Below are 27,690 nucleotides of genomic sequence, written 5' to 3'. Positions count from 1 at the left end.
GGGAGATTTTCAGAATTACAACAGAATGATGATCCATCACAAAATTAATTTGGTGGATTGCAATTAGCTTCTTTAAAAAAAAACGAAATAGAATAGGATAGGATAGGATAGAGAATACATCACAATAAAGTACCTCAGAAGTAGGAAGGTAAATGATTGTTTGGAAAAAGTATTTTAATTTTTCTCTATGTGTGCACATGCATGCATATGCATTGTATGAACATAGCACGTGGTAGTGAAAAAATGTATTTCAAACTATTTTACATACAAATAAGTTTGAAAATTATCTCTATTAAGTGGAATTGCTGGAATAAACCTGTATTCTCAACTTTACAAGACAGTAGCAAAGTGTCAATAACAATTTAGATGCACACCAGCAGTGTATGAGAATTCCTATTTTCTCTAAATCCCCACAATTGACTGGTATTATCATATTTACCTTATGCCAACCTACACAGGATGAAATGGCATCCTGTTGTTTGAGTATCTATTTGCCTGATTACTAGTGAGGGTGAACATCTTTTCATGTTTTTACTGGCCAATTGGGTTTCCTATCCTTTCAACTGTGTGTCCATATCCTTTGATCAAATAGTATTACACTTGTTGGCCTTTTTTCTTTGACTTGTACATTATATTATAATGCATGTGTATCTGTGTATCTCTCTATATACAGATATAAATAGACATATATATTTATTTGCACCATACATCCAAACAAAGCAAACAAATTTGTTTATGGTGCTTTTTTTTTAAATAGAAGTTTTATAATTTTAATACAGTGTAATTTACCAAATTTATCCTTATGAAGTATTTTGTGTTTTCCATAAGAAAACGTTCCTCATTTTTATGTCACATAAAAATAGTTTTAAATTAGAACTAAATTCTAAGTTTTAGATTTTTACTTTTCACCTGTCATTATCTACAATTTATTTGTACGTGGTGTGAGACAGAGATCTAGGTTGAATTTTTTTTTTTTAAAGATTTTATTTATTTGAAAGAGAGAGACACAGTGAGAGAGGGAACACAAGCAGGGTGGGAGTGGGAGAGGGAGCCCGATGCGGGGCTCGATCCCAGGATCCTGGGATCATGACCTGAGCCAAAGGCAGACGCTTAACGACTGAGCCACCCAGGCGCCCCTCTAGTTTGAAGTTTTTAACCAACTGACAGAAGCACTAGTATAGCTACCACTTTCGACTGTATTAAGGTAAATTCCATATCAAATACAAATACAGGCAAAAAACTTTAAATGCAATTCTTGTCTGTTACTCTTTGTATCATAAAAATTGGAAACAATATTTAACAATAGGAACAGATAGTTTTTGTTTGGTGAAACATTATACAGTACTGGAAATGAGTTAAGTCACACCTTTGCCAAGGATGTATCTCACAAATAAAGGATTAATAAAGAACGTTTTTAAAGGCATTGGCTGCCCTTTTCTCCCCAACACAGCCAAACTTTTTGAAAATAATATGATCTCTTTTTTCCTGATCCTGTAAATCTCAAACAACTTGAGCCTTTGTTTTCCATTACATCAGAGAAAAAGCTTTCACTGATGTAATGTAGCCAATATTGCAAAATCCAGTGGCTTTATTTTAGTCTATCTTCCATTCAATTTGTCTTCCTTAACCATGACTTCTTTCTTAAATAGCTGTCATTTCTTAGCTTTTGTGAACATTGCTCCAGTTTTCCTCCTACTTCTCTGCCCAATATAGAAAGGTCTCTATTTTGGTCATTGAATTTTGGAGTTACTCAAAAGTTGGTCCTAAGGCTTCTTTTATTTTCACTCTTGTACTTTCTGTCTAGACTTTTTTTTTTTTAAGATTTTATTTTTAAATAATCTCGACACCCAACATGGGGCTCAAACTCACAACCCCGAGATCAAGAGCTGCATGCTCCACCGACTGAGCCAGCCAGTCCCCTTCCCCCCCAACCCCCCCTCCCTGTCTAGGCTTTTTGGACCATACCCTTGGTGTCAGCTAACACCTATATGTGAAAGTCTTAACAAATAGCTCCAAATCCATATATGTAATTTCAACCTTAACAGATCCACCTGAGACACAAACTGAGTATGTTTAAAACCAAACTCATGATATTCCCCCATGAACCTTGTTTAGGTGGTAAGCCTCCTAACTCCCTAGTGTTTACAATCTCGGGAGATGGCACCACCTTCCACTCTGGTGTACCAATCAGAAAACTAGCAGTCATTCTTTATACCCCATTCTTCAGTTGTATAGCCACGTATTATTTTTTGATTTCGCTTTTTTCAAAATGCAAACAGGAACATCTGACCCTTTGGGTAAAACCCTTCAGTGTCTCTCCATCATAATCAAAACTAGAATCCTTAATACAACACACAAGGTGTTATATGAACTGGTCTCTGCCTCCCTTTCTAGCCTTGTCTCATGGCACTCCCCCTTGCTTTATAGCATCTCACCACATTGGGTCTTTTTTATGTACGTAGCCCATGCTTCCTACTGTTATTAAGACCTCTGCATAAATTGCACTTCCAACCCACCTTCCATCCTCTCTCACTCCATTGTCTCATGACATCTCCTTGCACTTTCAAGCGTCACTTCCTCAGGGACTATGCAGTCCAAACCAAAAACCAAAACTTTTACTTCAAGTTTATAAGTACATACCTCTGTTTTTACCATTTGGATTAATGTCTGTCTCTATCACTTAATCGTAATTCCATGACAGCAAGACAGGGTTCCTCCAGCACTCATCACAGTCCTACGTGCTTAGTAAGGACTCAAATGTGTGCTGAAGAAATTATTTAGGATTATTCTCTCAAAGGTACACGTAATATGCACTAGAGCCACTAGAGGCTGCCTTGCTTCTCTTTTTATTCCTCCAGAACAAACACTTGAACTGTGAAGATTCAGGATACTTAAAAAACAAAACAAAAACCAAACTTACATGCTTGAGTCATTTACTATACATAAAATTGCAGTGATTCCAAAATATCGTCCTTCACATACTACCTATTTTATTACTGCCAAGCACATGTATATTAAGCAATATTACTACCTAACATTTCTCTTTAAAGAGAATCACATTTTATTCAGATTTATTGAAGAAAATTTTGTCATGGTTGAATCGTTTGGAAACCTTCTCAAAATAAATGAATAACTACTAAAAATTTTAAAAGACACATATCCATGTACCAATAAAAGTTATTTAGCTTATACCTGTGGAATGTTTACATGTATTGAAAAACAATTTAAAAATTAGATATTTCTAAAATTTCACATCAACCAAAAATTTGCATTTAAAATGTTACCTGTCGTTATTTTAAGACTATTAAAGCCAAAAATTAGTTTTTAAGCCCTAAAATATGAAGTATTTAAAAGAAAAAGCAATCTTTAACGTTTCATTGCTAAGATACAAAGTTCAATGACTATCCTCATTATCCAAACTTTAGCTGCAAAGACCTACATTAATGCAAATTTTGCTAAGTAGAAAATTTCCCAACCATATTAATAATTACTATAAGTAGAGATTAGCAATTATTAATATTCTAGTATGTGCTACTTCTTAAGCACTTTTATTGATAAGTAAACCTCAATGTACCGCGGAAAAGAAAAGTACTTACTGAGAAAATTGGCCAGTTGATTTGTCATGGGCTTGGAAGGTCATATAAATAAGTCCATGATTACAGGATACGAAGTAGAATCAGGAAACTAAAGATTTATATAGGAAGTCAATCATGGAAGCACTTCTACGTCCAACTTCTTACAACTCTCTGAGAAAACATATTTTAAATCTATTTTCTTTTTTTTTTTTTAAAGATTTTATTTATTTATTTGACAGAGAGAGAGAGACAGCGAGAGAGGGAACACAAGCAGGGGGAGTGGGAGAGGGAGAAGCAGGCTTCCCGCAGAGCAGGGAGCCCGACGCGGGGCTCGATCCCAGGACCCTGGGATCATGACCTGAGCCGAAGGCAGACGCTTAACCGACTGAGCCACCCAGGCGCCCCTAAATCTATTTTCAACTTACATTTTAGAAATCAGACCCTAAATTAAAGATACTCCCTTTGTACCCTACTGACTTAATTGCTTTTTCCAGCTTTAGCTGTTGGATAGTTGATATTTGTCTTGTTTTATTTTTAAAAACATCTCAAATACTTTCAATATATACTAATATTGCACTACCTATAACTGACTATGATAACAACATTTATGATGTACTAGGTACCAGGCATTGTGACAAGCACATTCCTAACTCTGTGTACTTTCATTAATCCCCTTGACAGATAAATGTTAAGTGAGACTAAGAGAAGTTAAATAACTTAAGGTGTTACTGCAAATAATTGGTAGAATTGGAATATGAACTCTAGGCACTTCTACCAGACAAGGACAATCTTCAGGGACCCTAAGTGCAGGAGATTTCTAAAAATTCCATTACAGAGATGGAAATATTGTATATAAATAACCCATTTCCAATCATGCCCTTTCCATGCCATTCACTAATCCCTCCCATTTCTCCATTCCAGAAATTGATTCCATTTTCAATCTCTCTGGCAAACTAAACTACAGTAAGTATCAGCAATCCTTTTTGCTAATAAATAGTAACAGATACAGCATTGGCTATTTTGATACTATTTTCCTAAGATCGGGGATTTTTTTTTCATGTTTTTCTTCAATATATATACATCACAGAAAAATATTTAGAATTCGAACATTAGGAGCTAATATTCTATAAAAAAATATTTTGAATTCTTAGTACTACATTGTAAAAAAAAACTTTCCAGCAAAAACAAAGGAAAAAACCCAAAGCCTCATTCAAATGAAAATTTTAGCTTCCTGAGCCTGGGTAAACTGAAATTAAAGCCTACACTTAACTATTGGCGTACTTTTACGTGTAAGCCAATAACCTGACCTATGGTTATATAAGAATGATCTATTTTTATTTTTCCACAGAGCTAAAGGAGATACTTTACTACTTCAGTGTAACATGTAACTCACCTGATAACAAAATTACTGCTACCTATTTATTTTGGTGTTTACAGGGAGCTACAGAGAAAGAAAGGAAATTTAAAACCTTGCAAAAGCAGCAATTTATGTGTGAAGAAAATAGGTCTTAGAAACAGCATTCCAATACTGTTTGTTGACTAGAAACTAACATCCTCTTTACCACCTTGGACTGTAATCAAGGAATGACAAAAAAGATAAAGGTGGAACTTCCAAATTTAGTATACTTACTCTATGTGCTAACATTTGATAAAGGAAATTAAAACTGTGCAAAGCATCCAAGCTTTAAAATAAATATGTTCCACAGTCAATATCTTGATTCCAGCCTAAATGGCCAAGTCAGAAAGACTGGAAGGCTAGTGGGAGAAGAATGGCTTTGCACCTAAGAAAACTGATTTTAAAGTTCCTTTGAATACTTATTAATGGAGTTGACTTGACCAAGTCGTTGAACGTTTCTAGGCTTAAGTTTGCATTCTCTCTCTACTGATGGGGCTGCATTTGATATTCTGAAGGGTCCCTGCTGTGCAGACTGTGTTTTAAATCCTAAGTGCTCATTCAGGGTATCTAGCCACAAATCCAACGACATCCAAAACTCAAGAGTTCTGTCTGGTTCCTTCCTCCACCTCCCACACCCCAGCACACCCCGCCCTATTATAGCACTAACTCGGTGGCTAGAAGGCGGTCTTCCAGAAGTTCAAGCAGACGGTGTTGTCGCCAGGCCTCCGGAGCGAGCAGGCACTTGGCTGGGAAGGGAAGAGAAAGGAAGTCAAATTCTAACTACTGCCCTGGGCACCTGCTACACGTGCGAAGACAGTATCACCGACTGGCAGCAAACAACAAGAAAAAGTGAAAAGTGCTAAGGAAGCAGCGCGCCCGCGGGCGTGAGGCCAGTTTTGGTGCCACCGCACCTCTGCGCTCTGGTCCCCGGGCTTTACCTGGGGCTTTTCCGGGTCAGGCGTTATCTCGGGAATGAGGCCTCCTCAGCGCAAAGGCAGGCTGCAGCTCTCCGGCAGAGCTCCCCTCTGACCCCTGAAAGGAGAGCCAAGAGAACGTTCCTGAGCCACCGTCATAACTGCCTCTCAACTGCGGAACGCCCCCGAAACCTACCTGCCGGGTGACTGCTCTCGCGATAATTCTAGAGCCAGTCCTCTGTAACTCCAGCCCCTCCCTCCTCCTCCGGCCAATCAAACAGGAGTGGGGGCGGGGTTTTTCCTTTGAGCGGGGAGCGGGGCTTTCAATATTCGCTCTCTGGTGTTGAGAACGGGCGGGGCTGGGGCGGGGCTGGGGCGGAGAGAGGGGCAGGACTCGCACGCTTTCTCGCGAGACTGAGACCAGGAAGACGCCTGCAAAGCCCCGCTGCTGGTGCAGCAGTGGCTGAGGTAGCGGGTGCTGTTGCATCCGGACCTTCTGCCTCCGAGCCTACTCCAGGTCTCTGGGTGGGGAGGTGAGACGTGACCAGGCCAGGGTTCTGGAGGTGCGCAGTGCCCGCTGAGGCTTAGGGGGAATCCAGGCTGCGGCTTGTCAGAGCTAGTCAGGGAGGCGCCCACAGTCCTGACAGGATAAGATGGCGGCGATGGCGCCTGGAGGTAGTGGCAGTGGTGGCGGCGGTGTGAATCCATTCCTCAGCGATTCGGACGAGGACGACGACGAAGTAGCGGCGACTGAGGAGCGGCGGGCAGGACTTCGACTGGGTTCCGGGAGCGGCCTAGATCCTGGCTCTGCGGACTCGCTATCGCCCCAAGATCCCGTGGCCTTAGGGAGCAGTGCGCGGCCAGGGCTCCCTGGGGAGGCGTCGGCGGCTGCGGTGGCATTGGGGGGCTGTGGGGAGACCCCTGCCCGATTGTCAATTGATGCGATCGCGGCTCAGCTGTTGCGCGATCAATACTTGCTGACCGCCCTGGAGCTGCACACCGAGCTGTTAGAGAGCGGCCGCGAACTGCCTCGGCTGCGCGACTACTTCTCCAATCCAGGCAACTTCGAAAGGCAGAGTGGGACCCCGCCGGGGATGGGGGCGCCGGGGATCCCTGGAGCAGCTGGCGTTGGAGGCGCAGGAGGTCGGGAACCGAGTACGACGTCTGGCGGGGGACAGCTCAGTAAGTGAACGCAGCCTGTCACTCCCGCAGGGTGGTTGGGATTGTCGGGGAGGGGGTATTTCTGGGCAGGGAGTGAGTATTAGAAACATTCGAGAGAGACAGAGAGTTGGGGGGGTGAGTCTTTTGCGGTGGAAGCAAAAGGATCTGGCAGCGACTGTTCTGTGTGTGCCTACAACCTTCAGCTGGCCTTCGACTTGCTCCTGGTTCCTCTATTGGCTTCGGTATCTAAAAAATATCCAGTTTCCAGTTCGCTGACTGTAGAAGGCTCCTTGCAAACTGGCTTATCGCTTAATCGTTTTTCTTTTTCCTCCGATCTCCTGGATCGCCTCTACCAGGAAATAGTGTTTCTTAAATTGCTTGCAGTAATTTCTTGACTCAAAGTCAAGAGGGAGAAAAGAATAGGAAATGTTCTCTCCGCACAGTCAGATCCCCTAAAGTCCTTTTTCTTTGGAATGACTTTCTCACTCAAAAATTCGGTTTTCTGCTGACCAAAATGTGTTGTGTTTAAGTAAAGTCAATTTAATTCCATTCCGATGCCTTAATTGCAAGAAGTTTCCAAAATGACAAAATCTAAGGAGCAGGGTGGACAAGTTTTGCCTGTAGTCTATCTTGTGATCCCACTATCTCACAGGCTTTTTTTCTCTACATAAGTTAGGAATTTACTTTTTTACCGTGTTATAATCATTCTTAGCAGTATAGAGTAATCGTTTACCCCATCCATCATATATTTATAAGTGTTTCTTTTGGCTTGAAAACATACTATCAAGGATGTGTTCTGGATTCCCGTATCCTCTTTTGGGAGGCATCTTGGATTTTCCCTTACGAATAGTACGAGAAGTTTTAGTATATCAGATGAGCCCAACTGGAATTTACTAACAAATGTTAAATGTACAATTTTTCAATTGTAGTCTAATTGATTATTTTGTCTTTGTACTTTTGAATGGTGTCAGAGACTTCTATTGCCAAATCTAGATGTAGTGCAAGTGCAAAGAGTACGTTTTCTATCCAGGTAAATCCTAGGCAGATTTCCTCTTTGATACGGAATTTTCTCAGTAGGTATAACTTTCTTACTCAGTATGTAGGATGATCATCTTTTCAGGAAGAGATTTTCTCATTGCTGGAGAGCCTAAATGTCACCTTTGTCAATGCTTCCCACACTCCCCATGTTTAATTAGTTGCTTCTTTCTTTCTTTCTTTCTTTCTTTCTTTCTTTCTTTCTTTCTTTCTTTCTTTCTTTCTTTCTTTCTTTTTTCTTTCTTTCTTCCCTTAGTTGCTTGTTTCATTGTGCTTTCATGTGTAAACTATAGTCGCTAATTGTTTTGTATTTGATTTGTTGACAATATCATTTTTCTCCATTAGATAGTCACTTCTTGAGGTACATCTTCCTATTCCTCACACTTTGTACAGACCCTGGCCAGTTGTTGAACATAATTTAATTGCATCTGCTATGTTTTTCTCCCATATTAATATAATGAAATAGGTTATTCCTTACTTCATGACTTTATTCTATTTGAAAGAATTTCTTCACCACCTTATTACAGTTTGATATCACTGTTCATACTGAAAATTTCTCATTAAAAGTTTTTGTATATAGAAATAGTTATGGGGCGCCTGGGTGGGTCGGTTGGGCATCAGACTCTCAGTTTAGGCTGCGGTGGGGGGGGGGTGATTGCTGGTGGTGAGATCCAGCCCTGCATAGGGCTACCTGCTCAGCGGGGAGTCTGCTTAGGATTCTCTCTCCCTCTCTCTCTCCCCCGCTCCCCTGCACACGTGTGTGTGCATTCTCTCTCTCTCTCTCAAATAAATAAATCTTTTTTAAAAAGATATTTATATTTATAATTTAGACTCTAAGTAGCATTTTCAAGTTAATACAAAGGAAATGAGCAAAAGAGGAAAAAAAGTAAGTTATCTGTAATCTCACCGATGATATTTGCCTAACCTGTCTTTTCCATGCATATATTTTAAAAAGCAAACATTCGATTAAACTATTTTATATAGCTTTATATTGTCAGGCACTATAATTTTTACCATCAACTTTGATGTAAGATTGCATACATAAAAGGCACCTATTTTAACATGTACAGTTTTGATGAGTTTTGAAGAACTAATCACTACTGCAGTTAAAATATAGAACATTTTTATTGTCCCCAGAATTTCATTTTTCTTTGCATTATATCCCCAGCCCCACCTTTAGACCTCCACTGATCACTATACAACAGATTTTTGCATCCTGGGCACTATCAAAATTTTGGGTCTGATAATTCTTTGTTGTGGTACTGTCCAGTCCATTCTAGAATGTTTAACAGCATCTGTGGCCTCTCTATCCACTAGCTGCTGGTAGCAAACATTCCTACCCCATCTCTCAAGTTGTGACAACCAAAAATATCTCCACCATTGTCTAGGTTAAGAACCACTTCTAGGGGCGCCTGGGTGGCTCAGTCGTTAAGTGTCTGACTTCGTCTTGGGTCATGATCCCAGGGTCCTGGGATCGAGCCCCGCGTCGGGCTCCCTGCTGAACAGGAAGCCTGCTTCTCCCTCCCCCACTCCCCCTGCTTGTGTTCCCTCTCTCGCTGTGTCTCTTTCTGTCAAATAAATAAATAAAATCTTTAAAAAAAAAAAAAAAAAAAGAACCACTTCTATACATAAGTTTTGCCTATTCTAAAATTTCATATAAATAGAATCATGGAGCATATATTCTTTTCTGTGTGGCTTCTTTTTGCATGGACATATGTTTTCATTTCATTTGGGTAATACCCAGGAATATAATTGCTGGATCATATAGTTACTATATACTTAAGTTTATAAGAAACTGTCAAACTGTTTTCCACAGTGGTTGTACCATTTAAAATTCCCATCATCAGTGTATGAGACTTCCACATCCCCTAAACACTTGGTATTTTTGGGCTTTTTATTTAACTCATCCTATGAGAGATTGGGGGTATCTCATTGTGGTTTTAATTTTCATTTTCCTGAGGACTAGTGATGCTGAACAACTTCTCCTGAGCTTTTTGCCACTAGTGTATCTTCTTTCATGAAATGGCTGTTAATGTCTTTAACCAATTTTTAAAATTCTGTTTTATATATTCTGGAACCAAGTCCTTTATAGTGTTTTGCAAATGTTTTTCCCAGTGTGGTTTGCTGTATTATTTTCTACATTTCTTCAAGTTCAGTTAATCAGTTTTTTTCTTTAATGATTCGTGTTCTTTGTGTCCTATATAAGAAGTATTTGCCAATCTTAAGGTTGCAGAAATTTTCTTCTATATATTCTTCTAGAAGTCTTAGGGTTTTAGCTTTTACCTTTAGGTTTGTGATGGCAAGACTGTATTTTAATTAAAGTTATAAAAAGAAGAAATATTTCTTAAATATTCTTTCTTTAAATGTGCACACATTTATAGCACAAACTTTAGTACAGCTTAAATACAAATGCATTGTATATTTCAAAATATCAGTGCCTGTGAATGTCTTAATCCAGTTAGAAAATAGATAAATGTTAAAATAAGTCTGTAAAACTGTGCTTATTATTACCATGTTTTAAAGATTTTGACTAAGCTCCTGATTGCACAAATTATATTTTAGGAATTCAGAGGATAAGTGTTTCTCTAGGATTGAGCTACAACCTGCTTTTTAATTCAAGTCTAGCGTGTTGATTGTTGCTAATTGGGTTATGATTTTATAATAATAAGAGCTTCATGGTTAAATAAACAGTATAAAGATTGGTAGTATGGATTATCTAAACATTAAGTTATTTTTATTTCTTTTTGTATATATTTTGATTGATAGGTGTCTGATCTGAAAATTCTTAATACTTCAAAATAATAAATATGTAATGAAAAGTAGTTTCTCTCTTTCATTGATGTCTAAAAACAATTTAATTTTGCAAGATTTACTGAATTATTTACCTATAAGTTTGTTGACCTAGGTAAATAGTATGGTAGTGCTATTAAAATACTTTAAGAAGTCTTCATACTGTATTTAACCTTTTTTTCTTGACTGGAAGAGTAATCCATATTTATAAAACATGCAAATGGTAAAAGAATTACAGCTTTATAAGCTTGATATTTTCAGTAGAAGAATTTTTTTTTTTAAGATTTTATTTAGGTTTATTTAGAGAGAGCACGTGCGAGCGGGATGGGGGAGGGGAGGCAGAGGGAGAGAGAGAATCTCAAGCAGACTCCTCGCTGAGTTGAGCAGGGAGCCTGAAGGTGGGGTTCGAGATCAAGATGTAAGCCGAAATCAAGAGTTGGTCCATCAACCGACTGAGCCACCCGGTGCCCCAAAGATTTCTATTAACTAGAAAATTTACTTCTAGCAAATGCTCTAAGGGCGTTTCAGTGTTCGATAAATTGTAGCATCGTTGCAAGATTTCTCCTAGATCTACTTGGTGAACTAATTATATCTTTTAGACATACACACTATATATATACATTTTTTTTTCTCTGTATTTTTGCCAATTGGGCCAGAATAAACTTCCATTTAGTAATTGTTTTGCTTTTCAGTTAGATTGCAAGATAAAAATTGTGGCAATGTCATTGATTAACAGATTGTGCTATCTTTGCCAGAGTAATGCTGGTTCCACTTAAGTCTTAAGTAGTTTCATAGATGAGCCCAATTTTTTCTTATAGTACAGACAGTAGGTGATCACATGGGAAAGACAAGTAACTTAATGCCTTTCAGTGATGGATTTCTTTTATTCTGTATTTACCATGTCTTCAAGTTTTTATAAGGTAGCTTGTCAAGAGGCAGTCATTTATGAATGAATGTGATAATTTCACTTGTGAGCCTACAACCTTCATGAGTCACTTTCCTTCTTTTTAAAATTTTCTGTTTCATGATCCTACCTGTCTTTTCTCAGAACTCACAAAGAGTACATATCTTATTGTACTCAGTGTTCTTTTTTCAGTATCACCAATGCTAAGACTATCACCAATGTCAAGATTTACAATCTTCCAGCATTCCCATCTCTTCCACTTTACAGAGTTGTTCCTCCCTTGTTAGGTTGAAATTGGGTTTAGTGCTTCCTCTGGCTTCTGAGAGAGAAAATATCAATAAAATATTTCTGAAATTTTTGGGTTCACTGCTTTTAGCTGAATGAGACTTTCTACTATTGTCTGGACCCTATACATCCCCAAATTTATCTGTTGCATAACTGTCATTTTTCTTGCCTATATCTGTTTAGTAGTTTCAAGATTATTATTAATTCTAATAAAAATTTAATCAGATATTGTCACTGGCTAGCATAGTGACTTGAATATAGTTGGTATTCAATATTTTATGTTGATCAATATATTAAGTTGTGTAATCAGGATTGTAGGAATCCAAAAGATGTTTAATGCAGGTCCTTGAGTTTATGTTCTTGGTGAAGAGACAAGACCAACACATTGAAGAACTATAGAATAGTCTTCTGTGATACAGATAGTAGGGTAAGCATTCAGATATAGAAAAATTATTGTTGATTATGATAATGAAATGGCCCTTGTGGAGAAAGTTAAATTTTCTAATAAATAGTAACTTTATTATCTGGCCCTATTTAGACTCTTTATTGTGAGTGAGGAAAAGGAAAAGGAAGTGAGGGTAAAGAAAAGATAATATTTATTTTATATTTTGCCATATTTAAAACATCTGGTAATGTGCTTGCCATTATCTGGCTCTCCACTAAATAAAGTGATTCCATTTGGGTACTTGGAAAAATGCAGTGTGATGTTTCAAGCCATTGTGGTATTTTGGCTGAGAGGAAGCAAGATAGGGCTATTAATCAGGGAAAACAGACCTTATATCTGTCAAAAATTAAAATTATGCTTTCTATTTGTCAAAAGGAAAGTTAGTGGTCTTCAGAATGTATGCTTGTTTTTTTTTAAAAAAACTTCGTTGAAAAAACTTTAGAATTTGTGTAATTTTCATTTTGTTTAGTATTTTTAGGTTAAAAACTAAGTTTGGTTAATTTGGTTAATTTTTTTATGGCTTTTAACTATGCCCCCCTCCCCCCATGGTCTTATGATGAAAAACATTTATCTTGGTCTAAAAACACAGTTTTATATTTAAATTACAAATATCAGTTGAGGGGTGCCTGGGTGGCACAGTCAATTAAGTGTCGGACTTAGGTCGTGATCTCAGGGTCCTGATCTCAGGGTTGTGAGATGGAGCACTGCGTGGGGCTCCGTGCTGAGCATGGGGTCTGCTAAAGTTTCTCCCTCTCCCTCTGCCCCTCCCTGCCTTGGCTCTTTCTGTCTCTTTATAAAATAAATAAATAAATCTAAAACCAAAAAAAAACAAAACAAATATCACTTGGGAAGGTCTTATATGTTAATAGCCTATTGTTTTTACTGGCTTTGACCTATAAATACTGTGATAAATTATGGTTTCTAAATTATTTATACTAAAAATATATTTGTTAGTATTTAAGTAAATAGTGTTTTGCTGTTTGTTCATATTTTGAACACAGTGCCCCTTTGATTTGGGGGGATTTGCTTTTATTTTACTTTGAATAGTAAGTTATTTCTTCATATGTGTCTGGAATTTGTCTACCTCTTTTGATACCTTATATTGAATATCATGTATTAATTAAATTTGTAAAAATTAACTGTAAAAAATCATTTTTTGCTTGCAAACTATATATCTTACAAATATAAGGATTAATAAAGAAATTTTTATTTATTTATTTATTTATTAGAGAGCTAGCACGAGGGCGTGTGCAAGCAGCAGGGAAGGGGCAGAGGGAGAGGAAGAGAGAGAGAATCTTAAGCTGGCTCCACACCCAGCGTAGAACCCCAGGGGGTCTCAGTCTTGGGACCCTGAGATCATGACCTGGGCCAAAATCAAGAGTCTGACACTTAACCTACTGAGCCATCCAGGCAATAGCTTTTTATTGCATTGTATGGGGTGTCCTGTAAATATTCTGTGTATGGAAGTAGAATTTGAAAAGGACCTAGCAACAGCCTTAAAGTTTCTAATTTTTCTAGTCAATAGTAGTTCTTTATTAAAGAACTATTGAAGAACTATTAAAATTTACAATCATGGTAAGAATTGAAACTTTTTTTTTCTGTCAGAGGGAGATGTGTGAGAGTAAGGAGAGTTAACCCAAGAATGTAAGGTGGAATGATGAGTTATGAATGTATCACCAAAATCTCTAGTCCATTTTATCATTGTTCTTAATGATGAATATTTGCATTTTGTGCCCTTTAATAAGTCATAATAGTAAGAATACTGATATTTGTCTCCTCAACCTTTGAATACGATGTCCATATCAAAAAGATAGCCTGTATCAGTAGGTAATTTTTGAATCTGTGGTCTCACTGGACTCTTCCTAACAAATTTTTTATAAGCAATATTGTCTTCCGAGTATAGTTTTGATAAAAATAGATGTGTGACACAAAGGTGTAAAATGTGTACCCATGCATGGTGTCACACTCTTGAGAGTAATTTGGTGATATCAATCACATTTTAAAAATACATTTTCTTTAATCTCCTGTTCCATTTCTGTAATTTATTATAGACATACATGCTCGTTTGCATTAAAACAATTGAGCCAAGATTCTTAAAATATCATTTGTAAGTAAAGGTATTAAAGATTGAAAACAACCTAAGGGCACCTGGGTAGCTCAGTCAGTTAAGCATTCCACTCTTGATTTTTTTTTTATTTTTTAAATTTTTTTTTTTTAAGTTATTCATCCATTTGACAGAGAGAGAGACAGCAAGAGAGGGAATACAAGCAGGTGGAGTGGGAGAGGGAGAAGCAGGCTTCCCGCTGAGCAGGGAGCCCGATGTGAGGCTCGATCCCAGGACCCTGGGATCATGGCCTGAGCCGAAGGCAGACGCTTAACGACTAAGCCACCCAGTCACCCTCCACTCTTGATTTTGACTCAGGTTATGATCTCAGGGTTCTGGGATCAAGCGCCAAGTTGGGCTTTCTGCTCAGCAGGAAGTCTGCTTCTCTCCCTCTCCCTCTGCCCCTCCCCCTGCTCACTTGCGTTTTCTCTCTCCCTTTTAAATAAATAAATGAGAAATCTTTAAAGAAAAAGGATTGAAAACAACCTAAATATCCAACAGCAAAGGATTGGTTAATTAAAACAGAATAGTCGGTATGTGCTGATGTGGAATGATCACCAAGTTATATTATAAATTGAATAATTTAGGATGCAGCCAGTTTGTATATATTTCCATTTATGTACAAAAAGGGAGAAATTTGCATATGCCTAGCATAATTTAAAAGGATACATACAGAAGAGTCTAAACAATGATTGGTGCCACAGAGGAGGATTGCTGATTGGGAGGTAGGCACAGGGGCTTACCTTTCTTTGTATGCCCTTTTATATTTTACCACAAATCATGTCTTTAGTGGCAGGACTAAGGTTCCAGCCCAGATCACTAACTTCAAAGTCTGCATTCTTTCCATTACACCACAACTACTGTTTTATGTTAACTTTAAAATAGCTCAGCAAGAATTCTTAGGTCATTTTAGTGTATGATCGGTCACTCTCCTTAATGCAGAAGGCAGGTCAGGTAGTCTAAAACTAACCATTTAAAAAACAGTCAAAGTGACAGACTGCAGCACCACACTGAGAGGTGAATAATCCACCTAAAGCATCACTTAATTTCATCAAGATGTCCATGTTACATAGCACTTAATCTAAATCAGGATGCATGTCCTACATGTGGTTGTAGGATATCTGGGCCATAGACTAGGATCAACTGAGCCTCAAATTAGAGCCAAATATAGTCACTAATTGTTCTTCTGAATGAAATAATCTTACAAGGCTTAATTTGTCCGTACTTCTTTTTCAGTCTTGAAGTTTTGCTGCATGGTTACCTCTAAGTTTCTGGTATAGTCATGGAGCGTGACTAACTAAAACCTCAAGGAGGAAGAGAACACAGTTGCAATCATGGGTGTAGCTTTCTTCCACATTTTCCCACCCAGTATTTCAAAAATTCCCAGCAATCAGAAATGATGTTCATTTGTTTTTGCAACCAGTTGGTCCTGTTGTAGGTAGATGAGATTGCTCACTCAAAGTAGTGTCATCATATTTTCTCTTATTTCTGACCCTCTATCAGTTCTGTGCTTGTGTGCTGCCTTAGTTAAGGCCTTTAGTTCACATCTGGACCATCAGTTTTAATCTTATAACAGGTTCATGTGCTTTTAATCTCTTCTTCCATCCTTGTTCTTACTTCATTTTAAAAGCTATTTATTCTTGTCATTCCAGCTAAAACCTTTTTAAAATTGCTTCCGCCTGCCCTAAAGCAACTTTTTCCAACTCTTATTAGCAAAATCATATATTACATACAGAAAAAAAGAATTTATAAACCTGTTTAGAAATTTTAATTTTTTCTCATTTTTTGTGTGGTATGATAAAAGTGACCATAAAATATTTTATCATGGAGGGGTGCCTGGGTGGCTCAGTCGTTAATCGTCTGCCTTCGGCTCAGGTCGTGATCCCAGGTTCCTGGGATGGAGCCCCACATCGGGCTCCCTGCTCTGTGGGAAGCCTGCTTCTCCCTCTCCCACTCCCCCTGCTTGTGTTCCCTCTCTCGCTGTGTCTCTTTCTGTCAAATAAATAAATAAAATCTTTAAAAAATATATATTTTATCATGGGCGCCTGGGTGGCTCAGTCGTTAAGCGTCTGCTTTCAGCTCAGGTCATGATCCCAGGGTCCTGGGATCGAGTCCCACATCGGGCTCCCTGCTCAGCGGGAAACCTGCTTCTCTCTCTCCCACTCCCCCTGCTTGTGTTCCCTCTCTCGCCGTCTCTCTCTCTCTCTGTTGAAAAATAAATAAAATCTTAAATAAATAAATAAATAAATAATTATTTTATCATGGATATTTATAATAAAGTTCTTCCTAAAATGTTGCTTCTTCCTGCCTTTTCAACCATGTTGTCCATATATAAGACTTTTATTATACTTACATTGTTTACTCAGTGTCGCTTGGACATGTTTTATATTTTTGTGACTCAGCACCCTTTTCCTTCTCTGAGAATGCTTATTTATTCCCTGTTGTCCTTCTCTTTTTTCCAGATCTTGTGTATCCTTAAAGGAAGGTCCAGTTTATGTTCCTTCCTCTCCCTGAAGATTCTCCAGCCCATAGTGAGCTCTGAATCCTCTAACTTGTGGCGTTTTTTTGATCTGTTCCACTTATGGAAATTATATAGAGACTTGTGAATTTACATGTCTTTCTAATGAACACTTTTTTTTTTTTTTTCCTAATGCACAGTGCCTAACATTGTGCCTGGGAAAAAGCTTTGAATAAATGTTGAAGCTGTGTTAAAGAAATGATCTGTCGTAGGTAGTAGTTTCCTGTAAATATGTGAGTTTAGAATATTCCTTGTGAAAATTAGCCTTTTCCTCTATAGCCTATTCCCTCAACTCTGCCTGAGCAAAGCTGAGTTAAGTTTGATCTTTCTGAAGCCATTCACAGTGTTAAGCCCAACTTACCTGGAACTAGGAGATCTGAACCTACATGCTCTTAGGTATTATTGAGGAAACTAACGGTTTAGAGCTCAGGCCTCGAAATCAGAGAGCTCAACTTTACATTTCTACTCTGCCACTTTCTAATTACAGCACTCTGCATACTCTGTTTCTTCTCCTGTAAAAAGCAGATGGCAGGGCGCCTGGGTGGCTCAGTCAGTTGAGCGTAGGACTCTTGATTTCTGCTCCAGTCATGATCTTAGGTTCTTGGGATCAAGCCCTGAATTGGGCTCTGTGCTCAGCAGGGAGTCTGCTTGAGGATTCCCAACCACTCACACCACCTGCGTGCCCCGTGTGCCCACACAGGTGCGCGCTCTCTCTCTCTATCTCAAATAAATAAATCTTTCAAAAAAAGCAGGTGCCAATGACTCCTCTTGCAGGGGGTTGTTATGAGGTTAAATAAGGTTATCCATGGAAAGTGTCTGGCACAGAATAAGTGCTCCAAACATGTTAAAAATATAATAATAATTATTGATAATAATTATTAATAATTCTTCTCTTCACCTAACAGCTGTTCATATGGTAAAATCATCCAGTGCTATAGAAATTTTAAGTTAAGTAAATAGTTTGTTATAAAATTTCAGCATTTAAGTCTCTTACTAATTTTCAGTCTTTTGACTCGGAAGGTCTAGTTCATTGTGGAATCTTCTGACAAAGAGGAAAAGACAGCAGACTGCAAGCTGACAGACTGGATTTCTACTCCTGGCTTACTCACAATTTATTTAAACCTTTTAACATACAATGATCTGATTGTATCATTGTTATCTGTGTACATGACTTAATTTCAGTGGTTTATAAGCTTATTTAAGGCAAGGACCAAATCCTCCTGAATTTTATATTCCCCACTGAGGGTTAGTAAATACTGAATGAATACATAGCTATGTATTCTTATCTGTAAAAATGAGGGGATTGGACTATCTCTAAGATTCCTTCTAGCTCTCAAATATTTTCAACATATGGGTCAGTGAAATGAGCCCCAGCATTGGAGAAGAATTGAGATCAAAAACTATAAATGTAAGTTTTGCCCTTGATAGATCTCTAAGATCCATAATTAATTTAAGTTGATAACATATTAAAATGTTTATATACAATCTCAGGTTTAAATATAATTACTTTTTTTTTTTTTTAAGATTTTATTTATTTATTTGACAGAGAGAGCGAGAGAGCACAAGCAGGGGAAGCAGTAGAAGGAGAGGGAGAAGCAGGCTTCCCACAGAGCAAGGAGCCCGATGTGGGGCTCGATCCCAGGACCCTGGGATCATGACCTGAGCCGAAGGCAGACGCTTAACCATCTGAGACACCCAGGCGCCCCTAAATATAATTACTTTTAAGGGAAATTTATTATCTTTCTATTTATTGAATTTCTATAATATACATTCCTTTGTTATGTACTGTGACATAGATTTATTTAGGCATGGTTCAGTAAACCACCTTTACTGAAAGAATTGAAATATAAAGCTAATTGTTTGGTAATACTTTACTCCCTGTCCTTTCATTATGAATTGGGTACTTTCATGACTTTTTAATTGTTAAATGCTTATATTATAAAAAGTATTAAATGTCTTTGGGGGTAAAATGCCAAAATACAAACAAAACTCAAATGGTACAAAGAAAAGTATGTAGTAAAGATTTTAATTCTACTCATCTGAGTCAATTACTATTAGTAACTCATTGTGTGTATTTACAGAAACATTTAATAAGCATACAAAACACATCTACGTGGACTTCTATATCCACATCTTTAAAAATATCCTTTAATACTTTACCTTCATGTCAGTAACCTCGTACACAGTAGTTGATCAATAAATGTTTAATTGAATTAACCAGTACTCTTTACCAGTCAGCAGCTATTCAATTACATTTAGATTTTAAAGTACTATATAATTTCCATAAAAAATACCTTTTCAAGAATCTGAAACTAATTTTTTGAACTATTGTAAAAGTACATCCTGCATCAGTGCTAAAATATTAAATGTAAATATAAGTGAGACTTTTGTATGTGATTTATAAAACTAATCTTGCATGCTTTAAAGTCACACTGCATATAATGGATTTAGTTCTCAGACTTCAGTTAAAACCTACATACAGGTTTTACCAGTTTGCCAGCTCTGATGAAACTTCCAGGCCATTCAGCTTCTTGAGTTATAAAATGAATTATTAAGAAGTTACACAATCCTAGAATTTGAAGATATGCTTTGTGGTATACTTCATATTAGAATATGGTAGATTCTTTCCAAATAAAAGGAGTTAAATTTTTCAAACCTCTCTCTTTTAGAGTATTTAGAAAGGCACTTACCCTGAAAAGAATTGTGGCTGGATCTACAGAAGCATATTTCTCTTGGGGCTATAGTATTACCTGTTATTAGTCTGAAAATCCAAAGTACATTGTATTTACAAAACCTGTTATAGGTTAGTTCAGTCAAAATTGAAATTACTGTCTTTATTAGTATTTTTTTTTCTGATATAGAATAAATTTTAATGAATTAGGAGATTTTTACTTTTGTGACATCATAGTTATTATTTAGAAAGGTGTCAAATCTTCTTTTTTGGAAAATATGAAGCTCTTGGCTTGGGCCAAAATATTTTCCAACAGCCATAATAATACCAAGTTAAAAATTAAACTGTGTGTGTGTTTGCTTTCCCCAAGGACTCTCCCATTGTACAGATGAGTTCTTTGAAACTTTCAGAGAAATAATAACAGTATAATGGAGGAATAATGTATGGTGATTAACCAGCTCTAATCTAGGCCTATATATATGATTAAACATATGAAGAGGAAGAGAAAGAAAAAAACATAGAAAACTAACAGTAGGTGAATACTTAACATAATAAAAAATATTTATCTGAAATCAACAACCAACATCATCCTTAACATTTCATGAAATCAGGAATAAGACTGTGAGGACTGATGTCACAATACCAGAATATTGGTTGATAAAAGTTGGTCCTGGGGCGCCTGGGTGGCTCAGTTGGTTAAGCGACTGCCTTCGGCTCAGGTCATGATCCTGGAGTCCCGGGATCGAGTCCCACATCGGGCTCCCTGCTCAGCGGGGAGTCTGCTTCTCCCTCTGACCCTACCCCCTCTGGTGTTCTCTCTCTCATTCTCTCTCTCGCTCACTCTCAAATAAATAAATAAAATCTTAAAAAAAAAAAAAAAAAAAGTTGGTCCTACTGGGTGTACATGTTTTAATACACACGTTGTAGACATCAGAATGAGGAGCTAAGACATGTGACTAAGAGTAGAAGATGTAGTTCTTAAGTTGAGTTTCTGGTTAGGGCAATAATGGCCAGATAAACTAATATATCAGGAAAATCTAGATGTTAGTTCCATGGTCAAAGAATGTGAATAGAAAATTCACACACACACTTATTTTTCAAAGAGTGTTCAAGTTCACCAGGAATCAGAGATGCATAATTAAGCAAGATACAGTTTTACATTAAATTGGTGAGATTAAAAATAATACCAAGCATTGGCATTATAAACTGCTGATGGAACTTAGATTGTTATATTTACTTATTTTGGAAAGCAGTTTAAGCAATATGTATCAATAGCCTTAATGATCTGGCAAATTCTCACCATATAAGCTTCAATTTTAAACAGTAGAGGGAAAACATTTAAAATTTTTTTTGTCATTTAAGACAATAATAATAGCTATTTTCCAGTATTACAGCTTTAATTATTAAAATCTAGGAGTCAGTGGATCCTATCAATGTTTAATTTAACAAGTTTTATTTTTTCCCATATTTTGAAAATTTCAAACTTAAAGAAAAGTTGAGAGAATTTTAATACCCATATACCCACCACTAGATTACACAGTTCACATTCTACTCTGCTTGCTTTGGCTTATATCTAGATATTTCTTCAACCCTTTGTTCATCCAGAACTCCATCCTGTTTTTTTATGCATTTCAAATTAAGCTGCAGATATCAATATACTTTCTTTTAAAATCTTTAGTATGCATGTCATTACCCAAGAGCTCAATATTTAGAGTCTTTTTTCTTTTGAGGTAAAATTTAAAGACAATAAGATATGTAAGTTTTAAGTGTACCATTTGATGAGTTTCGACAAATGAATGCACCTGTGATAACCCAAACTCCTGTCAATACATATCCCCCCCCAGAAGTTCCCTCATGCTCCTTCCCAGTTAGCCCCCCATTCCAAGAACCACTATTATGATTTTTTTCTGCTATAAATTACTATTGCCTCCTAAAACACCACTTAAATGAACTTATACAGTGTGTACTCTTGTATAAAGCTTTTTTCATTCAGCGTTGAGATTCACTGATGTTGTTATACATATCAGTAGTGTTGTTGGGTTTTTTTTAAGATTTTATTTATTTATCAGAGAGAGAGAGAGCACAAGCTGTGGGAGTGGCAGGGGGAGGGAGAAGCAGGCTCCCCGCTGAGCAAGGAGCGCAATGTGGGACTCGATCCCAGGACCTTGGGATCATGACCTGAGCCGAAGGCAGACACCCAACCGAGCCACCCAGGCATCCCAGTAGTGTTTTTTTAAATTGCTGAGTAGTGTTCCTGAGTTCAGCCCATTTTTAATGTGAACTTTTTTTTTTAAGTAATTTCTCCACCCAATGTGGGGTCAAACTCAGAACCCCAAGATCAAAAGTCACATACTCTACTGACTGAGCCAGCCCCTTTAACATGAACTTTTGATACTTCTGTGGTTACTGTTGTTATTTGGTATTTCTTGGCTTAAGCTTAAAAGAAATTATGCGATAACGAGGGATACTGTAATATTTGTTTTTTTGTCATTTTTGCTTATGCTGTCTTAAAATTTAAGTTAATAGCAAATTATTATTTATCAGGTATAATTAAATTGCAAGGAAATTAAATGCTTCCTTGAATAGAAACACAGTGTTCTAAGAAGAGTGCTATATATAGAATTTCACTTAGTTTACCTTAACAGGAATTTAAAGATAAGGTACATTGATAATGACATAGCTCTATTTGAAGTCAATCATTTCAGTTATTGGCATGTACTAATTGTTTTAAAAGAAGATGGGGGGGGCACCTGGCTGGCTTAATTGTAGGAGTATGCGACTCTTGATCTCAGGGTCATGAGTTCGAGCCCCATGTTCGGTATAGAGATTAGTTAAATAAATAAATAAACTTACCCAAAAAAAGGAAGATGGGGGAGCCCTATGTGAGGTCCAAATCTATGTTTCTATAATTTGCATTCATTTGTCCTGATTCTGCTTTCTGAACAGAGATAATCTATTTCCTTAGATCAATATATAAATAGTTAGGTACTTTGTAAAGTAGTATTTTAATAACAAACTTGACCTAGCTTCTAATTTGTCCTTTTTTTGCATTAGCTAGTTAGGTCACCCTTAATAAGTATCCACTTTAATTCCTTCGCCTAAGTGAGAATGTTTACATAGTGCTTTCTTTTTAGGGACACTTAAAAATCTGGTGTAAGCTAAGGATTATTCTACCCATCACCACAGTGCACTTAAAACACAGAACCTCTGAAGTTCTATTCACCTTTTGTATCTCATATTACAAATCCAGTAAATGAAGTCTTTAGGAATAATTTTGTTTTCTCTCTTTTACTTAAACCCACATCCATGATATTAGCAGGACATGTAGTTCTACATTAAAAGCATAACCTCAATCTGACCACTACTCACATTTCTACTGCCACTATTCTAGTTTAAATCTGATTGTCTCTTACCCACGTGACTATAATAACCTCTTTTTTATAATTCAAGTTTTTATTTAAATTCCAGTTATACAGTATAATATTAGTTTCAGGTGTACAGTATAGTGATTCATCACTTCCAAACAACTCCCAGTGCTCCTCAGGACAAGTACCCTCTTTAATCCCAGTCGCATGTTTGACCCATCCCCCCACCCACCCACCTCCCATCTAGTAACCCTCAGTTTGTTCTCTAGAGTTGAAAGTCTGTTTCTTGGTTTGCCTCTCCCTCACTTTGTCTTTTTTCCCTTTGCTCATTTGTTTTGTTTCTTAAATTCCACATATGAGTGAAATCATAGGGTATTTGTCTTTCTCAGGCTGACTTATTTCACTTAGCATAATACTCTCTAGCTTAATTGGTCTCTCTACAAACCACTTTACTTATAGCATATAGGCATATATAAGCCAAAATGATTTTGATTAAAAATTGGTTAAATGATTAAAAATTGTGTGCTTTGTTGTTTCCCTTTGTACTTGAAATAGAATTCAAACTATGGTGGTTTTCTGATTGTTTACACTAGCCTCTGTTTTTCCTGACTCAGGTCTGCCTGAAACTCTTTCACCTATTCTCACCTCTTCAGAAGGGCTTTCTCTCCTTATAATATCTCGCACCAATATTACACCCCAACCTGCAACTACCTACTACTCTGGCCTTGTCTTCTTTTATTTTCTTTATACCATTTTGATCATCTGAATTAATTAATTAATTTTCTTTTTTTCTTTTTTTTACTTACTGTTCTCTTCCCCGCTGTAGAATGTTCTCTAAGAACAGGGACCTTGTCAGTCTTGATGACACAGTATGCCCTGCACTTAAGATGGTGCCTGACAAAAAGTTAATAGGGTATGAAGTATTTTCAAGTATTAAGTGCAGCTCAATAAGTCTTTCCCTAATTTGAATATTTGAGTCTCTATTTCTTTTGTTTCCTATATAGTAAAACAGCAATATATTTTTTTTATAATAATGACCCCAACACTTGCAAAATCCTACAGTGTCTTCTGAGTAAGAATGCTAGGCAGTTAGCTGTGTACTATCTCAGAAAGAGTAGAAAGCTGAGCTAGTATTTACTAAGGAGGAACCACCTTCCTTGAAAAGCTGAGTGTTCAACTGTAACCAGTTCTGCATGTGTAAAATTTAATATAGAAGTAGATTCCTTTGTAAAATTGATGTTACTCGTTTATTTTACAGCGTGGTTCATTCCTGTACACTATTACAAAATGTCCCTGCTGGTCCTTTACCTCCTAGCCTGCCTGACCACCTTGTAGCTTCTGTACATTGAAACCTTACTGCTTACACCAAACTAGTCCTGCACTTTGAAAATTCCATATACTTGTTTTTTCTTTCCCTCATTAGTTGACTTGGTGGACATTTATTCTTTAGTGCTCAGTTTAAAATATTTTCTGATTGGAGCCTTCCACAGCGTCATTGAATCTGGGAGCCACTGATGGTGAAGTGGGATCTGAGAGACAAGACATTTCTGTTTAAAAAATAGTAACGAAAAGACAGCTACATCACAGAGATCTAATAAGAGTTGAGATGTTTTCGTATAAATTAATTTTCCCTTTTCTACTGTTTTGCTTTTCTGCATAGTATCTTTTGGCATACTATTTATCTGTTTTTTCACTGCTGTGTGCCCTGAATATACAACAGTACCTGGTACAGATTAGGTGCTCTGTAAATGTTTAGTGACTGAATAAGTGATAACAACCCTTTAAAAAATATTAAAGCCACCCTTGGCTTGGGGATCATATAAAAACGGGTCTGAGGCCACATTTGGCTCAGGTCTTAGCCGGCCAACCCCTGTTCTAATGCATTATTTCCCTTAAATGAATATTTTTATTTATTTTTTTTTTTAAAGATTTTATTTATTTATTTGACAGTGAGAAGGAACACAAGCAGGGGGGAGTGAGAGAGGGATATTTTTAAATTACAGAAAAATAGGGAAAGCAGTTTAACATTTTTCACAATGTGTTCTGAGTAACATTATTTCCTTGTGATAATAAATAGGTATTACTCAAAAAAGGAATGTGGTGGACAAATGATTCTGGGAAATGCTATCTTATTTTGCTTTACCTCAGGACTTCTATGGATCTTTGTTATACTGATGTGCACTATAAAACCTGAGATATCACACACACACACACACACACAACTATATTTTTTTCTTTCTTTTTTTAAAACTCTTCTTAGGAGCATCTTGAGGCACAAGGACCTTTGTGAAAAATATTTAGGGAACTGATTAAGTTTATCTTGCCTTCATTTTGGAAGGATATTTTTGTTGAATACAGAATTTGAATTACATTTTTTCTCATTGCACTCCAAAGCTGTTATACCTTTTTTAAATTAATAGTTTTATTTAGACATAATTTAAGTATCTTAAAATTCACCCATTTGGAGTATATGATTCAATTGTTTTTAGCATATTTATAGAGTTGTGCAACTATCACCTATTCTAATTTTAGATCCTATCCATCACCCCAAAAAGAAATTTCTCACCCATTATCACACATCCTGTTCATCCTCACCCTCCAGCCCTAGGAAATTACTTAATCTACTTTCTGCCGCTATAGATTTGCCAATTTTGTACATTCCTTACATGTAATATGTGGTTCTTTTGTGACTGGCTTCTTTCACTTAGGGTATATTCAAGCTTCATCATGTTGTAACATGTATCAGTATTTCAGTCCTTTTTATTGGATAATAACTTTCAGTTGTATGGATGTATATACTACATTTTATTTCTCCATTCATCAGTTAATAGGCATTTTGTTGTTTCTACTTTTTTGTCATTGTATATAATGCTGCTATAAATGATCATGTACAAGATTTTGTGTGGACATACGTTTTCATTTGTTTGGGATGGAAGAGGAATTGTTTGGGTCGTAAGGTAACTCAAATGTTTAACAGCTTTCTGAAGAATTACCAACTGTTTTCCAAAGTAGCTGTACCATTTTACATTCCCACCAGCAATATATGAGGGTTCCAGTTTCTTTGCATCTTGGCCAACACTTGAATATTTTTTGTCTTTTTATTAAAGTAGGCATAATTCATATACCCCAAATTCACCATTTTAAAGTATACAATTCAGTTTTAGTGTATTTATAAAATTGTGCAATCATCATTATTCTGTATTCCAGAACATTTTCATCATCCCTAAAAGAAATCCTGTACCCATTAGTAGTCACTGCTCATTCTTCTCTATCAACAGTGCCTGGCAAACCACTAATATATTTTGTGTTTTATGGATTTGCCTATTCCAGACATTTCATATAAGTGAAATCATATAATATATGACCATATGTGTCTGGCTTCTTTCACTTAGGATGTTTTCAGGGTTTATATATGTTGTTGCATGTGTGAATAATACTCCATTATATGGTTATACCACATTTTATTTACTTATTCATCAGTTGATGGACATTGTGAATAATGTTGTTTTGTTTTGTTGCCATTGTGAATAATGTTGTTAATGAACATTCATGAACAAGTTTTTGTATGAATATAGGTTTCCAATTCTCTTGGGTGTATAGTATATAGTAGAGTATATACTATATGGGAATTCTATGTTTAATTTGTTGAGGAACTGCCAAACTTTTCCTAAGCAGTCGAGCCATTTTACATTCCAGCCAGCAAAGTATATGGGTTCTGCTTTCTCCACATCCTCTGAAACACTTGTTAGTATCTGTCTTTTTGATTATAGCCATCTAGTGGGTTTGAAATGGTAACTCATTGTGGTTTGGTTTTCATTTCCCTAATGACTAATGATGTTGAGCATTCTTCGGTGTACTCACTAGGCATTCGTGTATCTTCTTTGGAAAAATGTCTTTTTAAATCTTTTGCCCATTTTGAAGTTATGCTCTTTTTTTTTTATTAAGTTATAAGAGTGCTTTATATTTGTAGATATAAGTCCTTTATCAGATGCTTGATTTGCAAATATTTTCTCACATTCTGTGGGTTGTGTTTTCACTTTCTAAATGGTGATTTTTTTTTTAAATTCCAGTATAGTTAACATACAGCGTTATATTAGTTTTAGCCATACAATATAGTGATTCAACAGTTCCATATATTACTCACTGCTCAACAAAATGTGTACTCTTAATCCCTTTCACCTATTTCATGCATCCCACCACCTCCCTCCCCTCTGGTAACTGTCTGTTTGTTGTCTGTAATGAAGAGTGTTTTTTGATTTGTCTCTTCTTTTTTTTTTTTCTTTGTTCATTTGTTCAGTTCATTTCTTAAATTCCACGTATGAGTGAAATCATATGGTATTTGTCTTTCTCTGACTGCCTTATTTCACTTAACATTATACTCTCTAGATCTATCCATGTTGTTGTAAATGGCAAGATTTCATTCTTTATGGTTGAATAATATTCCATTGTACATATATGTATGTATATGATATATATATGATATGTGTATATCATATATATGTGTGTGTGTGTGTATATATATATATA

At 36.6% G+C, this 27,690-nt stretch overlaps 2 protein-coding genes across 12 annotated transcripts in view; one reads left to right on the top strand and one right to left on the bottom strand.

Moving 5' to 3' along the window:
- PIGN (phosphatidylinositol glycan anchor biosynthesis class N) overlaps positions 1-6,072 on the bottom strand; it is a 107,598-nt gene extending 101,526 nt beyond the window's left edge. The window contains exons 1-3 of one of the 4 annotated variants that reach the window (XM_032422699.1): positions 5,910-6,072; positions 5,639-5,717; positions 3,597-3,746 (exon numbers count right to left, since the gene is read on the bottom strand). The gene's annotated coding sequence lies outside the window, so the exon portion shown is untranslated. The remainder of the gene's footprint in view (positions 1-3,596; positions 3,747-5,638; positions 5,718-5,909) is intronic. The other 3 variants (XM_032422701.1, XM_032422700.1, XM_032422702.1) reach the window with 3 other exon arrangements.
- A 228-nt stretch (positions 6,073-6,300) lies between these two features.
- RELCH (RAB11 binding and LisH domain, coiled-coil and HEAT repeat containing) overlaps positions 6,301-27,690 on the top strand; it is a 112,853-nt gene continuing 91,463 nt past the window's right edge. For all 8 annotated transcript variants that reach the window (XM_032422533.1, XM_032422535.1, XM_032422534.1 and 5 more), the window contains exon 1: positions 6,301-7,067. In XM_032422533.1, coding sequence (XP_032278424.1) covers positions 6,539-7,067 — 529 coding nt within the window. In that variant the 5' untranslated portion in view covers positions 6,301-6,538. The remainder of the gene's footprint in view (positions 7,068-27,690) is intronic.

The sequence above is a fragment of the Phoca vitulina genome, unplaced genomic scaffold, assembly GCF_004348235.1.
Source record: "Phoca vitulina isolate PV1807 unplaced genomic scaffold, GSC_HSeal_1.0 scaffold27, whole genome shotgun sequence".
NCBI lineage: Eukaryota > Metazoa > Chordata > Mammalia > Carnivora > Phocidae > Phoca > Phoca vitulina.
The sequence above is the reverse complement of the archived record's forward strand: the minus strand, read 5'-3'. Positions and strand labels throughout refer to the sequence as shown.